Source organism: Astyanax mexicanus, chromosome 14 (genome assembly GCF_023375975.1).
Source record: "Astyanax mexicanus isolate ESR-SI-001 chromosome 14, AstMex3_surface, whole genome shotgun sequence".
NCBI classification, from domain to species: domain Eukaryota; kingdom Metazoa; phylum Chordata; class Actinopteri; order Characiformes; family Acestrorhamphidae; genus Astyanax; species Astyanax mexicanus.
The window spans coordinates 45,161,281-45,173,853 of record NC_064421.1 but is presented as its reverse complement, the minus strand read 5'-3'; the positions used below and the strand labels follow the sequence as shown (position 1 = coordinate 45,173,853).

Genomic DNA, 12,573 nt, shown 5'->3' with positions numbered 1-12,573 from the left:
ATAAGACAGGAGGGTTTAGAGATGACAGGGCGGGGCTAAGGTGGAGACAAGACCAAAAACAAAACAAAACAGAGCCATGTGAAGCACATGGGTAGGTAAACAAAACAAGAGAACGGAGGACAGGAGCAAGAAGGACCAAAAAAAGGAAAACATAAGACTTTCCTTATGATTTTCTTGTTTTTTCTATAGTCTTAACACAAGTTATAATCGAAGATGAGAGAAATCTTCCCACACGGTAATTTCCTTTCACTGTTTCATTCATTTTCATTCAATCAAACCTCAGCAGCCCAAACAAAACCTCCTAAATCCTCACACCCAGAAATCACACCACTCTCACCTTCTGTCTAGGTGTAGGAAGCTCTGCGGGAGGGCTGTTCTACATAACCCTGCCTTCAGAAACGTTTCTGAGCCACTGGTACGTGGCACATACAATCCAGTCTACCTCTAAATGCTGCTGCCACAAGTGCTGGCATGCTGTGAGGTAAGTGCCCTGAAGCTGGCAAAGCAATCAGTCAAGGAACTGAATCCATCATCCATCATCATCATCGGCACTATGCACGACCAGAGTGATGCACAGACAGAGAGAGAGAAATGAAAAAAAAAAAGAGCGAGAGAAAGAAACAGAGAGACAGAAAGACAGAGAGATAGCTGGAGGGGATTTCTTTAATAAATTAAATATCATTTAAAAAGTGCTTTTTATATTTATTCAGGTTATCTTTGTCTAATATTAAAGTTTATTTAATAATCTGAAAAATATAAGCAAAGCTACTTTTTACAGTGTGTATAAATTACCTAATATTGCAAGTTAATTAATTTAGTTAGTAATTACACTGCAGTGATTCTGCAATTCCTTGTTTTTGGTTCTTCCTGCTCCTGTCCTCTGTTCTCTCTGTAATCCCTCCTGTCTCATTTGTAACCCCGCCCCCTCGTTACTGTTACAGGTGTCCCTTGTCTTGCCTAAGTATAAATACCTCATGTGTTTCTTTAGATTGTTTGATTCTTTGTTTGTTCATTTCACTTCTTTGTTTGTTAAGACTTGGTTAGTAGGGGTGCAGGAAAAAAAACGATTCGAGCTCGAATCGCGTTTCTAACATTGAACGATTCAGAATCCGCGGTACAGTTAAAAAGCTCTGTGGTATATTTAAAAAGCTCCGCGGTACAGTTAAAAAGCTCCACGGGACAGTAGGTGAGTGTCGCGAGACAGCAGCAACAGGACAGGGAAAGTTTTTGCTCCTACTGCCTCTCCCTATTAGGCTACAGAGGGGCGTGTAGTGTCGTGTTACGGTGTTTGTTGTTGCACCGCTAAAGTATGGAGGATGAAGAAAAAAGAAATCCAACTGATTTGAAAGAATCAGAAAAAAATCTAATCGTGACACCAAGAATCTATTCTGAATTGAATTGTGGGATTCCCAAAGATTCATAGCCCTACTGGTTTGTCATGTGTTTTATAGTGTTTATTTCTTTTTCTCAGTTTTTGTTTTGTTTTTGTTTTTGTAACGTCTAAAAATAAAACCAACCTGCATTTGCATCCTGCTTCCAATGTGTTACATAAAGCACCACAAAGAACAAAGGAGCACATGGGGTATTTATACACAGGCACAGACAAGGGATGCCTGGAGAAGTAACGAGGGGGCGGGGTTTATAGATGACAGGGCGAGGCTAAGGCGGAGACAAGACCAAAAACAAAACAGAGCCACGTGAAGCACAGGGGGAGGTAAATAATAATCGGCACTATGCATGGCCAGAGTGATGCAGAGACAGAGAGAGATAGAGAGAAATGAAAAAAAAAGAGTGAGAGAGCGAGAGAAAGAAAGAAAGAATCAGAGAGACAGAGAGACAGCCGGAGGGGAAAGACTGCTGGCTCTGATCAGACTCTAATGGATTCCGTAAAGGTCAGGTCATCGCCAAAAGAGAAGGTGAAGCCCACCGGGGCCGATAAAGAGTGCAGGGAGCCGCAGGGGCGTTTACTTAAGAATATGGTTCTTCCAGGGACTGAATTAAATGCGGGGGCCGTGCTGAAAACAGCGGCCCACGGGACCCTTCTCCAGCAATCAACAGGCCAGGAGGTGAAAAAAAGATCTGGCAAGACTTCCAGTTTAACTGACTTACCGCGCTCTTCCACACCTGTTCCACTCACGGTCGATATCAGAGCAGTCGATAGCAGGTAGCATGAACCCGCTAGCTCAAGCAATTTAATCAGTTTAAACCAAAATAGACCAAGCAAGAAGAAACTGAACACTGAATAATAGTCTGAATCTGGAAATACATATCCTCTTAAGACCCGACGTCCACGTATGGGGACATTACATTTCTACTTCTCTGCAGCAACCGCTGACAACAGTATACTAAATTGATTAAAAACAAGGTTGCAGGAATCCCAGTCGAAAGTTTTTATAGTCAGTACAGATAGAAACAAAGGCCATATATAAATTCTAATCAAAGCTACAATGCTGTTTTTTTTTTTTTTTTGACTAATTGGGTTCTTCTGATCGCAAATGGCAAGAATAATGTTTAGCGTTGAAATAAACAACTGTCCCCATTTTTGCAAAAACGACTTCCTGTGCAAAGACAAAGTTTAGTAGTTCTACTTTTAGGTCCTGCTAATCCCGCTAAAAAAACTAAATCTTAGCAAGTGAAATTTTCTAAATTTAAGGCAATAAATATTATTTTCTTTTCTGGTAAGACTTTTTGTCTTACTAAGCATTGTGTGTAAGTGTTAGATCATTTTGCTTATTTTATGAATAATTACCTTAATAATTCTTACTTACAATTTGTACCTTATTTTAAGTTATTTGAACTCAAAATTAGCACAATCAAGCAGCAATTAAGTTATTCTGATTCTTGTGTCCAAAAACAGTGACTTTTTTGCTTGATTTAGGTGTTTCTTCACAAATTTTTAGACTTTGCCATTGCTTTTTGTAAGAAATCTTACTAAGAAAATTTTGCTTACCCCATTGGCAGATTTTTTTTGCTTAATATATATATATATATTTGTCTTAATTTGCATATATTTTGTCTAGTTTTTGCCAATGGATTTTTTGCAGTGCAAATAGCTAGAAGAATTTAAAAATTCAGACTAAAAAAATGCCTGGGATATATTATAAGGATATATTCACATTACTGTGAATTCCTTTGCAGTGTGTGGGGGTGAGCATCATCCTGCTTGAAAGCTCTTCCATTAGAAGCAAGACATGTGGTTGCAGGATGTCCTGCGCAACACACCTTTTTATCCCATTTTTTTAGTCGATGACAAAACCTCTGAAAAATAATAGGCATGCTAAATATCTGATCCAGTTGGCGACTGGGTGTCAGGACAGGGTTCGTATGGTCGTAAGGAAATGTGTTTTTGGAGAGCAGCTAAAACAATTGGGTAAATTTGGACCCCGTGTCACTGATCAGACATGTAATGTACCAGTCTCGACAACTGAAGGACTCCTGATTGCAGCACAATCCATATCGTACAGTGTAAACAGCACAACGGCTTGAAAATTCAAAAAGTAATTTAGTGTGAACCAGTCATTAATATCATCAGTACAGAGTTTAAAAACAATGGCTCTCCAGATATAAGCAGTTGTGGCAGTTGGGGGCCTCCTTCTCCTGCAATCAACAGACCAGGAGAAGTAAAAGATCTGGCAACCCATCCAGTTAAACAGACCTACCATGCTCTCAGACACCTGTTCCACTCACCATTAATAACAGTTTGTTTTTGTTGTACACCTCAGCTATCAGATCAACCACAAACTCGCTTTTTCAACCAATCAGAATAAACCAAAAAAGACCGACCATAAGGAACTGAACACTGAGCATAGTCTGAACATGAAATCTAAAATGATCAAAGCATTTACATTAATCTGGTATTGATATCGCTCTGCTTACCTGTTTTATTGGAGAGCTGAAAGAGTATGCTCTTGTCGGGGATGCCACACACGTTGCGGACGGAGGCAGTGCAGGTGTAGTTGGCGTAGTCCTGAGGTCGAAGGTTTTTAAGCTTGAGGATCTTTGTCTCCCCCTGCAGCTCGGGAAGAAACATGTGTGTAAAGCCCTCCAGCAAACAGCTTTCATTATTAAACATTTTATACAGAAGTTAGATCCGACCTCGCAATCTGATTGGTTGAGAAGTGTTCTAATACTAGCTAATGCTAAGCTAAATATATATATATATGTATATATATATACACACACAACATTTAAGTGTCATCACCTCCAGCAGCAGCAACAACATTTTTTATTTATTAATACACACTACATCAAAAACATAATAAAGACAAAAAACAGTAGTAATAAAAATAATAACAGTGCAGGGAAAGTACAAAAAAGCCAAAAAAAGTTCTGGTCAGTTCTGGTGGAAACAGGAGAGTTAAGGTGCACATTGAATTCTGCCGTGATTTGATCAGCCGTGGTTTTATGTTTTTTGGATACAACATCCCTTTCAGACAGCTTCCTCTTACAGCGTCCACAGTTAATCCTGTTGGATGTGGTTGGTCCTTCTTGGTGGTATCTCGCTGACATTACCCTGGATACAGTGGCTCTTGATGCATCACAAAGACTTGCTGTCTTGGTCAAAGATGCTCCAGCAAGACGTGCACCAACAATTTGTCCTTTTTTGAACTCTGGTATGTCTCCCATAATGTTATTGTGTGCATTGCAATATTTTGATCAAAACTGTGCTCTTATCCTGCTAATTTAACCTTCACACTCTTAATGCTCTTACTGGTGCAATAATGTGCAATTAATGAAGATTGACCACCAGGCTGCTCTAATTTAGCCATGAAACCTAAAATCCCACACTAAAATGATGACAGGTGTTTCAGTTTCATTGTCCGACCCCTGTATATAATATAATACGTAGTACACAGAGATATATCTAATAATGCACTATGCATGAGTAAAAAAATGCAGTTTAAAGTTTCCTTCCTCTCTTCCAGTTGCTGTTTTAATGAAGCAGGACAGCCACTATGCACTTTTCATGTTCACATTTCCACACAAGAGCGTGAAAAGGCCGGGTCTGGCAACATACAGAATTTCCTTTTGTCTAAAGCATATGGACTGATCTTGTACATTGGCTTCGTCCTTTGGGAATACAGAGAGTGGAACAAGTCCAATAAAGCTCTGCTTCCAGCGAATAATTACTGACATGAATGCGTTCTGGGTTTTTGAAATGCCACTCAGTGGCCGACCCCCCCGCAGTCAGCCACCGTCGCGGGGCCGCGTTTGGGAGCGGGCCTTTGTAAAGCTGTCAGAGCTGATGCGTTCCCCACTAGTCCGGAAAAAACTCCTGATGTCAAAATGCTTTTCAGTCTCTGCTTGGCTTGTTAGTGCTGCTGATGACTCTGAAGTGAAAGCAGAGGGGTTTGACTCCGGTCCCACAGAGCCTCTCCTGCAGGCAGGTGAAAGTCGCAGCGCAAATGACACAGTCAGAGAGACGGGAGAGCTTGTGATGTCTCACGAGGGAGAAAAGAGGACCACTCACTTGAAAGCCTGCCTGTGAACTTTGTGAAATGGTTTTAACATATTTGCAGGAGTAGCGGTACTCAAATACTAAAAATACTGTAATTTATTGACTATTGAGCACATCTAAATGTAAGCCGCATCTACTAATTTAAAATAAAAATAATAATTTGTACATATACAAGCTGCACCTGACTATAAGCCAATGTTATCCACGTTATAACAATATACAACCAGTGTGCTATCCTCTTCCTCACTCAGCAGTCCAGCCTTTTGAAACTCGTTGCTGAAAGTGGACTTTTTGAGCCGTCTCTACGCTGTCAGAATCCACTGTAGACTTGAGCAAAAGTTTCTTTTCGCATGTGTTCATTTTTGGTAAATTATTTCTCACCGCTTTTCATCCAAGCTTTTCACTCTGCTCAGAGATGTCCAGTTGCTGCAAATAGCTTGTTGTCCTGATGAGCCCTGGATTAATCTACACACTTATTTTGTTTAAAACAGCTTGTTTAGGTGAGTAAAGCCCTTTTGATAATTCACAAAAAGCTTGCTTTGATTGAATTGGCGTGTTTTAGCGGCATTAATTTTGTTGGCTCGTAAACCATAGAAACATATCATTGCTGTCGAAAGAAAAACGAATATAAAAAATACATTTTCTATTTTTAGTTTACTACATAATTTATACAAACAAGCTCTCCTTTACACTGTGTCAAAATGTCTTGATGGACGGACAAATACTTTAGATATTCTCCAAAATGACCTGAAATAAACTCTTTTTATATTGACTTCCATTAAAAGTTAAGAGGGTTTTATCTCTCTCCCGTACTTGTTTTTCATTGGACAGTGATGATATTTTAGCCGCAGTGTTCAAAGTGTGTGAAAAAAGAATCCTTTTACAGCTCGGAAATTACAGTACATTCAAAAAAATAAATAAATAAAAACAGGCCAGGTTTAAAAAACGCTCTCAGATATTTAGTTTAGAGCTTACAAACATTACATTTATAGAAAATCCATAAAGTCCACCGGCTAATCTTAGACATCAGTAGACTACTCTTAATGACTTCAGGCTTTCCCCACAGAGAACAAGACTGTAGAAATGTACTGAGTGTTTATTATCATTCTATTGGGACACAGCAAAACAAAACACACTAATCTGCTGTGATATGGAGCCAAATCAGGGACAAAAGTTTTGTCCATTTGAAAAAAAAACAATGAAACTGAAAGTTTAAGTATTAAGCTTGAACTTTGAAAAATACAAAAATATATTCGAAATAAATATAAGTGTATTAAATAATTTTTCAGCTTGTATATAATTTTGATTCAATTCGAAAATAGTTTTAAACAATTTTTGTTTTTTTAATTTTCACTTTTTTGTGTATTTTGATATTTGAGATCTTATATTTTTCAGGTGCAGTTTTTTTTCACAGTTTCGATTTTTTTTTTTTCAGGGTTCAAATCTTTTTTTTTTACTTTCAGATCTTAGTTTTCAGGTTTCAGACTTTTGGCCCTGATTTTGCGTGTGGGCGTGGTATCATAGGAAAGGGGCGTGGTATACGGTTGAGGACCTACTCCGGAGGACCCTGTCAATGTGCCTGCGTGGATTATATATGTCTGTACGTTCTCCCTTGCGCGATGGCGTCCACTCCTCATGGACAGCCTGCTGACTCCAGCACACAGGTAAGATATATTAGGTAACTTTAGTTATATTGAGCTGGTACACTACAGTTTATTAGGACACGTTTAGAGAGGATCTTGTAGGAGTTGGTCTTGTTTAAACTTTGAACATTAGCTAGGATTGATCCTTTTTGTTTAACTGAGTGGATGTCTATGGACATATCCAAAGAGCTCTCTAAATCTTTAGAAATAAGGGTGTATATTTATAAGAACTCAGACCCATTAGAAATTAGACATTCCACTGTCTGAAAAATAAATGTCCAACTAAAATTCAATCACCACAATATGGCCTAACCAAATGACCTTTAAATGAAAATGTAAAATAAAACTGCAATAAATCTAAAACCTGGCCATATCTTGCTCTACAGTACAGACTGGTTCTGTTCATGCCTTCTTCCTTGCTCTTGCTGTCCATGAGAGAGGTTCTGCGTGACCACATTTATGAGGCTCTGCGCAGCTGCAGCCACTGTCGAATTAACGTTATAGTCGACTTTCTGAAATACCAGTACCCAGCTCAATATAACTAAAGTTACCTAATATATCTTACCTGTGTGCTGGAGCCAGCAGGCTGTCCAGGAGGAGCGGACGCCATCGCACGAGGTAGAACGTACAGACATATATATAATCCATGCAGGCACATTGACAGGGTCCTCCGGAGTAGGTCCTCAACCGTATACCACGCCCCTTTCCTATGATACCACGCCCACACGCAAAATTAGGGCCAAAAGTCTGAAACCTGAAAACTAAGATCTGAAAGTAAAAAAAAAAGATTTGAACCCTGAAAAAAAAAAATCGAAACTGTAAAATAAAAATTGCACCTGAAAAATATAAGATCTCAAATATCAAAATACACAAAAAAGTGAAAATTAAAAAAACAAAAATTGTTTAAAACTATTTTCGAATTGAATCAAAATTATATACAAGCTGAAAAATTATTTAATACACTTATATTTATTTCGAATATATTTTTGTATTTTTCAAAGTTCAAGCTTAATACTTAAACTTTCAGTTTCAATTTTTTGTTTCAAATTGACAAAACTTTTGTCCCTGATGTGGCTCCATACTGTGAGGAATGTAGTAATTGAGAAATCTAATTATATAATTTAAAAAAACAACCGGAAAGAGATAAAAATAGTAAAGAGTAGTTTAACTGATCAATAACCAACGATGCAGGGCTTTTTAGAGATTTCCACAAGAAAAACACATCAACTAATATTTTTTTCAGAGGAATAAAACAGATTGGATGCAATTTTAATTGCAGTCAAGCATGATTTCCTTTAAAATTCTTAGTTATTAACATAAAAAGACCAAATTATATTACTGGGTCAACTACATGTATTTGACTCATGTAAAACATTTTATAAACACAACTTATTTGTTTTAGTTCGTCCTACATTGATGGGTTGTCAGCAAAACATACATTACACATTTCACAGAACTTAAAATAAAGTAATTAAAAATGTTGAGAGGATTATTTTTAAAACTTTGGTAAGATATGTAGTTTTACATATGCATAAGCAAAATAAATTATCTTAACGCAATATAACAAGTTATATATGGTGAAAATATGGCGAACATTATTATACAACAGTTAGTTCCGACCCTGCAATGTGATTGGCTGAGAGGCGTTTTATGAGTGACATTATCAGTCGGTAATGCACTGTAACAGAAGCTCTCCATGTATTACTTCGCCACATACAGGTAACCTAGCAACGATGCAGCGCTTACAAGCCAAACAGCACAGCAGCTACAAACAGAGTTTGTAGAGTTTGTTGTTTCAATAAATAGTAATTTTAGCACTCCATCTCATGTATTATTGCTTAATTAACATGTAAATTGCTGCACCACTGCAGATTAGTCCATAATGCAGAGGTGGAATGTAATGAATTACATTTACTCAAGTTACTGTAATTGAGTAGATATTATGAGTAATTTGTAATTTCTTAAGTAGTTTTTAAAGTAGGTAATTTTACTTTTACTCAAGTACATTTTGACACAAATAATTTACTATTGGAATTTTCTACATTGGAAAACTCCTGATTACTGAGTAAAAAATAAAATGCTGGGAAATAAAACAATTGTCTGAATAAAAAAAAACAGATTTTTAGATGGGTACTTTTACTTGTACTTGAGTAGAATTTTAGCAAAGTAAAGGTACTTTTACTTAATTACTATTATTTAGTACTTTTTCCACTTCTGCTGTAATGTAAATTGTAATTGATCTTTATATCTTTTTTAATTGTATCGAGTCATCGTGACAGCATTGATTGGTGAGAAGTTTTAAAGCTTACTTGTGTGAAGAAAGGCTCGTAGATCTCCACCCCTTTATCAGAGCCCTGCGACAGAAACTCCCGTCCTCGTCTCCAGCTGTACCGGACCGGTGGGTTAGAGTTAGCGGCACAGCGGAGGAAGACGGTCCTCTCGTAGTAGAACTGCTCCTTAGCTTCTCCCACACTTTGGTGCACCGTCACCACAGGATCATCTAGATCTGCAAGAAACAAATCATGCATATTTACCAATAATTGAAAAAAAAAAAACATCTGGAAGATTAATTGGACACTGAAATGCAGTGAAGCGGAGCTGAAGTGGCTTTAGTTCATGTAAACTGCAAAAAGCTGTAGAGTAGTAAATAAAAAAGGAAATCCATCACATTATATTAGTAAATCATTAAGTAATCATTATTTTTTGCATTATGAGGCGTAATTAAAACCCTTTAAATAATAAAGCCCGGCTAGCACTACTGGAGCAGCATTAGCATTCGCCACTAACCGCGCTAAGTGCTAGCTCTTTCACCGTTCAGAGGTGAGTATATCAGCCTGTAGCCTGCACGTTTACTGTGTTAAAACAAGCTGGGATGTGGGATGAACCGCTATCTAATATCGCCCTGGCTTACCTGAACACTCAGGGTTCCTCAGTGTAGCGCTGTCAGGCGGCATTAGCCGCTAACCGTGGATAGCCTTAGTGGAAATCTGTAAATCTAAGCTTACTGTAAATAAACAGCAGCACTTTACTCACCCAAATAAACAGTTTTGAGGAGAGAAATCAGAGCTTGTTTTTACTAAAAATGTTTTTTTTGTTTTTTTTTAAGAATTATAGTTTTGTTTACTTAACTTAACTTAACTGTAAGGGTCTAATTCTTATCATTTCCTGCTGAATTAAAAGGAATACATGGCAACACCACTGTTCCTTACTAGTGTCACACAATGCACCATATAATCCGGTGCGCCTTATGTATGAAAATAGACCTTTATTGATCGTGCGCCTTATAAGTCGATAAAGCGTCTTATAGTGCAAAAAATATGCTATTTTTTTTCCTTTGATGTTGTATCACACCAGACACAACATAAACATCTTCCAGCTTATAAATGACACACACCCCTTTTTTAAATATGCACTAAAACAAGTACTAAAACATTAGTATGGCTTTTTAATTTATTTGTACACAATCGGGGTGTGCCATATCATATCGTACGCGATAATATCGCCAACATTTTTGAATATCGTGAACGATATTATACTCTAAAAATATCGTGCCATCTCACCCACCCCCACTTATTACATCAGGGTACTACTTTTTTTTTACACTGTTTTCATTTTCCATTATATATCTACTAGAGACTGATTATATCAGTCCAGTGTCATTTATTTTACTTTAATCCTGGTTACATGGAGATATTTAGAGTGCATTATAAGTAATCATGACATTCTGGATCATTGACGTCTGTTACAAATCTGATCAAATTCTTGTATTTTTTTATATCTCAGGTAGGGGTGTGACATAAATCTAATGCAATAGTAAAATGAAATTGTCATTTTGTTGCAGTAGTGTATTCTTGAAAAAAAAAATATATATATATATCGCCAAGAGTATCGTTATCGCGATAATACCATGAAATATCGTGATATTATTATAGTGCCGTATCGCCCACCACTAGTACACAGGTTACAGGTTGATTATTGAATGGATGGATAGTATATTTGCTTCTTAGCCCTGGGGTCTTAGATTCAAGTCTCTATCTGGATGTTGATTCTGTTTTTTCCCACATCCAAAAACATTGTGATAAAGATGTTTTGGTTACTCTAAATTGCCTTGATGTGTGTAAATTTGTGTGGGTCTTTATGCCCAGATTGGATGGATTGGCAGTCTGTACTGGGTTAATTCCCAAGCGCTTGATTCAGTCCAGGTTGAAAGTACACTGTGTGTGATTGCGATTGGCTGCTGCTACTTAATGGTGTGTGTGTATGTGTGTGTTAGAGTGTTGGATAAATGCTACGTGTTTTGTGTGAGGATTGTGTGTAGTGTTGATTGTACAGTGTCCTTGGGTTTTATAAAGATGCTATATACAGTCCCTTTTAAAAGTATTGGAACAGTGAGGTCAATCCATGTATTTCTGCTGTAGACTGAAAACATTTGAATTTGACATTAAAAGATCAACTTCAATTTCAGCTTTAATTTCCAGGTATTTGTATTTGGATCTGATACACAGTTCACAAGATAGCAACTTCTACCTGAACCCACCCATTTTTAGTATGTGTTTTGTAGTGGCGTGTAGATAATATAGTTCAACAAAGATCACTCATTTGTATGTCTACAGTTCCCCAGAGCAGCCAAAACATTAAGTACACACAAAAACTCACCAGTCAGGTGGCCTATAATTTATTTTGAATTAGTTTCACATTGAAGGACAGCCTTTAAAAGTGCTTTTTAATATGATACGACACAATATCAGCCTGATTTACAGTCGCAATTGCATGATAGTTAGCTAACTACTGAACTATTCCAGCATGAGACGTAATTTATACTGTAAATGTAATTTAATTTAATTTAATAATTTATATATAATATATTATGTGTGCACACATTTTCTAAAAAAAAAATTGTGCTGGTTTTATTGAGTGTGTTTCTATATTTAAAAGTGAAATATATAGATCAAGGTCCTTCATAGCCTTCACACAGCAGTACGATGCAATCAGATTAACACATCTGAGGTAGTGAACACACACACACACACACACACACACACACACACACTCAGTGAGAACACACACACACAGGCAGAGATTAGGGAAGCCACCTCAGGGCCCAGAGAGTATTTAAGTGCTTTAGCTGTAAATGATGAGGCAGGAGAGCACTTCACTTGCTTTCTCCACCTCCCGCCTCCCCACTACCTGCCCGTCAAGGGGATCAAATTGCTGATGATGAAAACTGATTGCATGAAGCTCCTTATGTCTCTCGCCTGGAACCCTTTCCAGTGCACGCTTCACAACATGCAAAATACAGGGGTTGGACAATGAAACTGAAACACCTGGTTTTAGAGCACAGTAATTGATTGTGGTGACGGACAGTTCTGGTGGAAACAGGAGAGTTGAGGTGCACATTGAATTCTGCCGTGATTTGATCAGCCGTTGTTTTATGTTTTTTGGATACAATCCGGGTTAGCACCCGAACATCCC

The 12,573-nt window shown here is 37.6% G+C and overlaps 1 protein-coding gene across 2 annotated transcripts in view; it reads right to left on the bottom strand.

The window, feature by feature from the left end:
• The window catches only part of mdga2a (MAM domain containing glycosylphosphatidylinositol anchor 2a), a 224,100-nt gene that overhangs the window by 141,304 nt on the left and 70,223 nt on the right, over positions 1–12,573 (bottom strand). For both annotated transcript variants that reach the window (XM_049463507.1, XM_022672621.2), the window contains exons 4-5: positions 9,411–9,607; positions 3,877–4,009 (exon numbers count right to left, since the gene is read on the bottom strand). In XM_049463507.1, the coding sequence (XP_049319464.1) occupies positions 3,877–4,009; positions 9,411–9,607 (330 nt within the window). The remainder of the gene's footprint in view (positions 1–3,876; positions 4,010–9,410; positions 9,608–12,573) is intronic.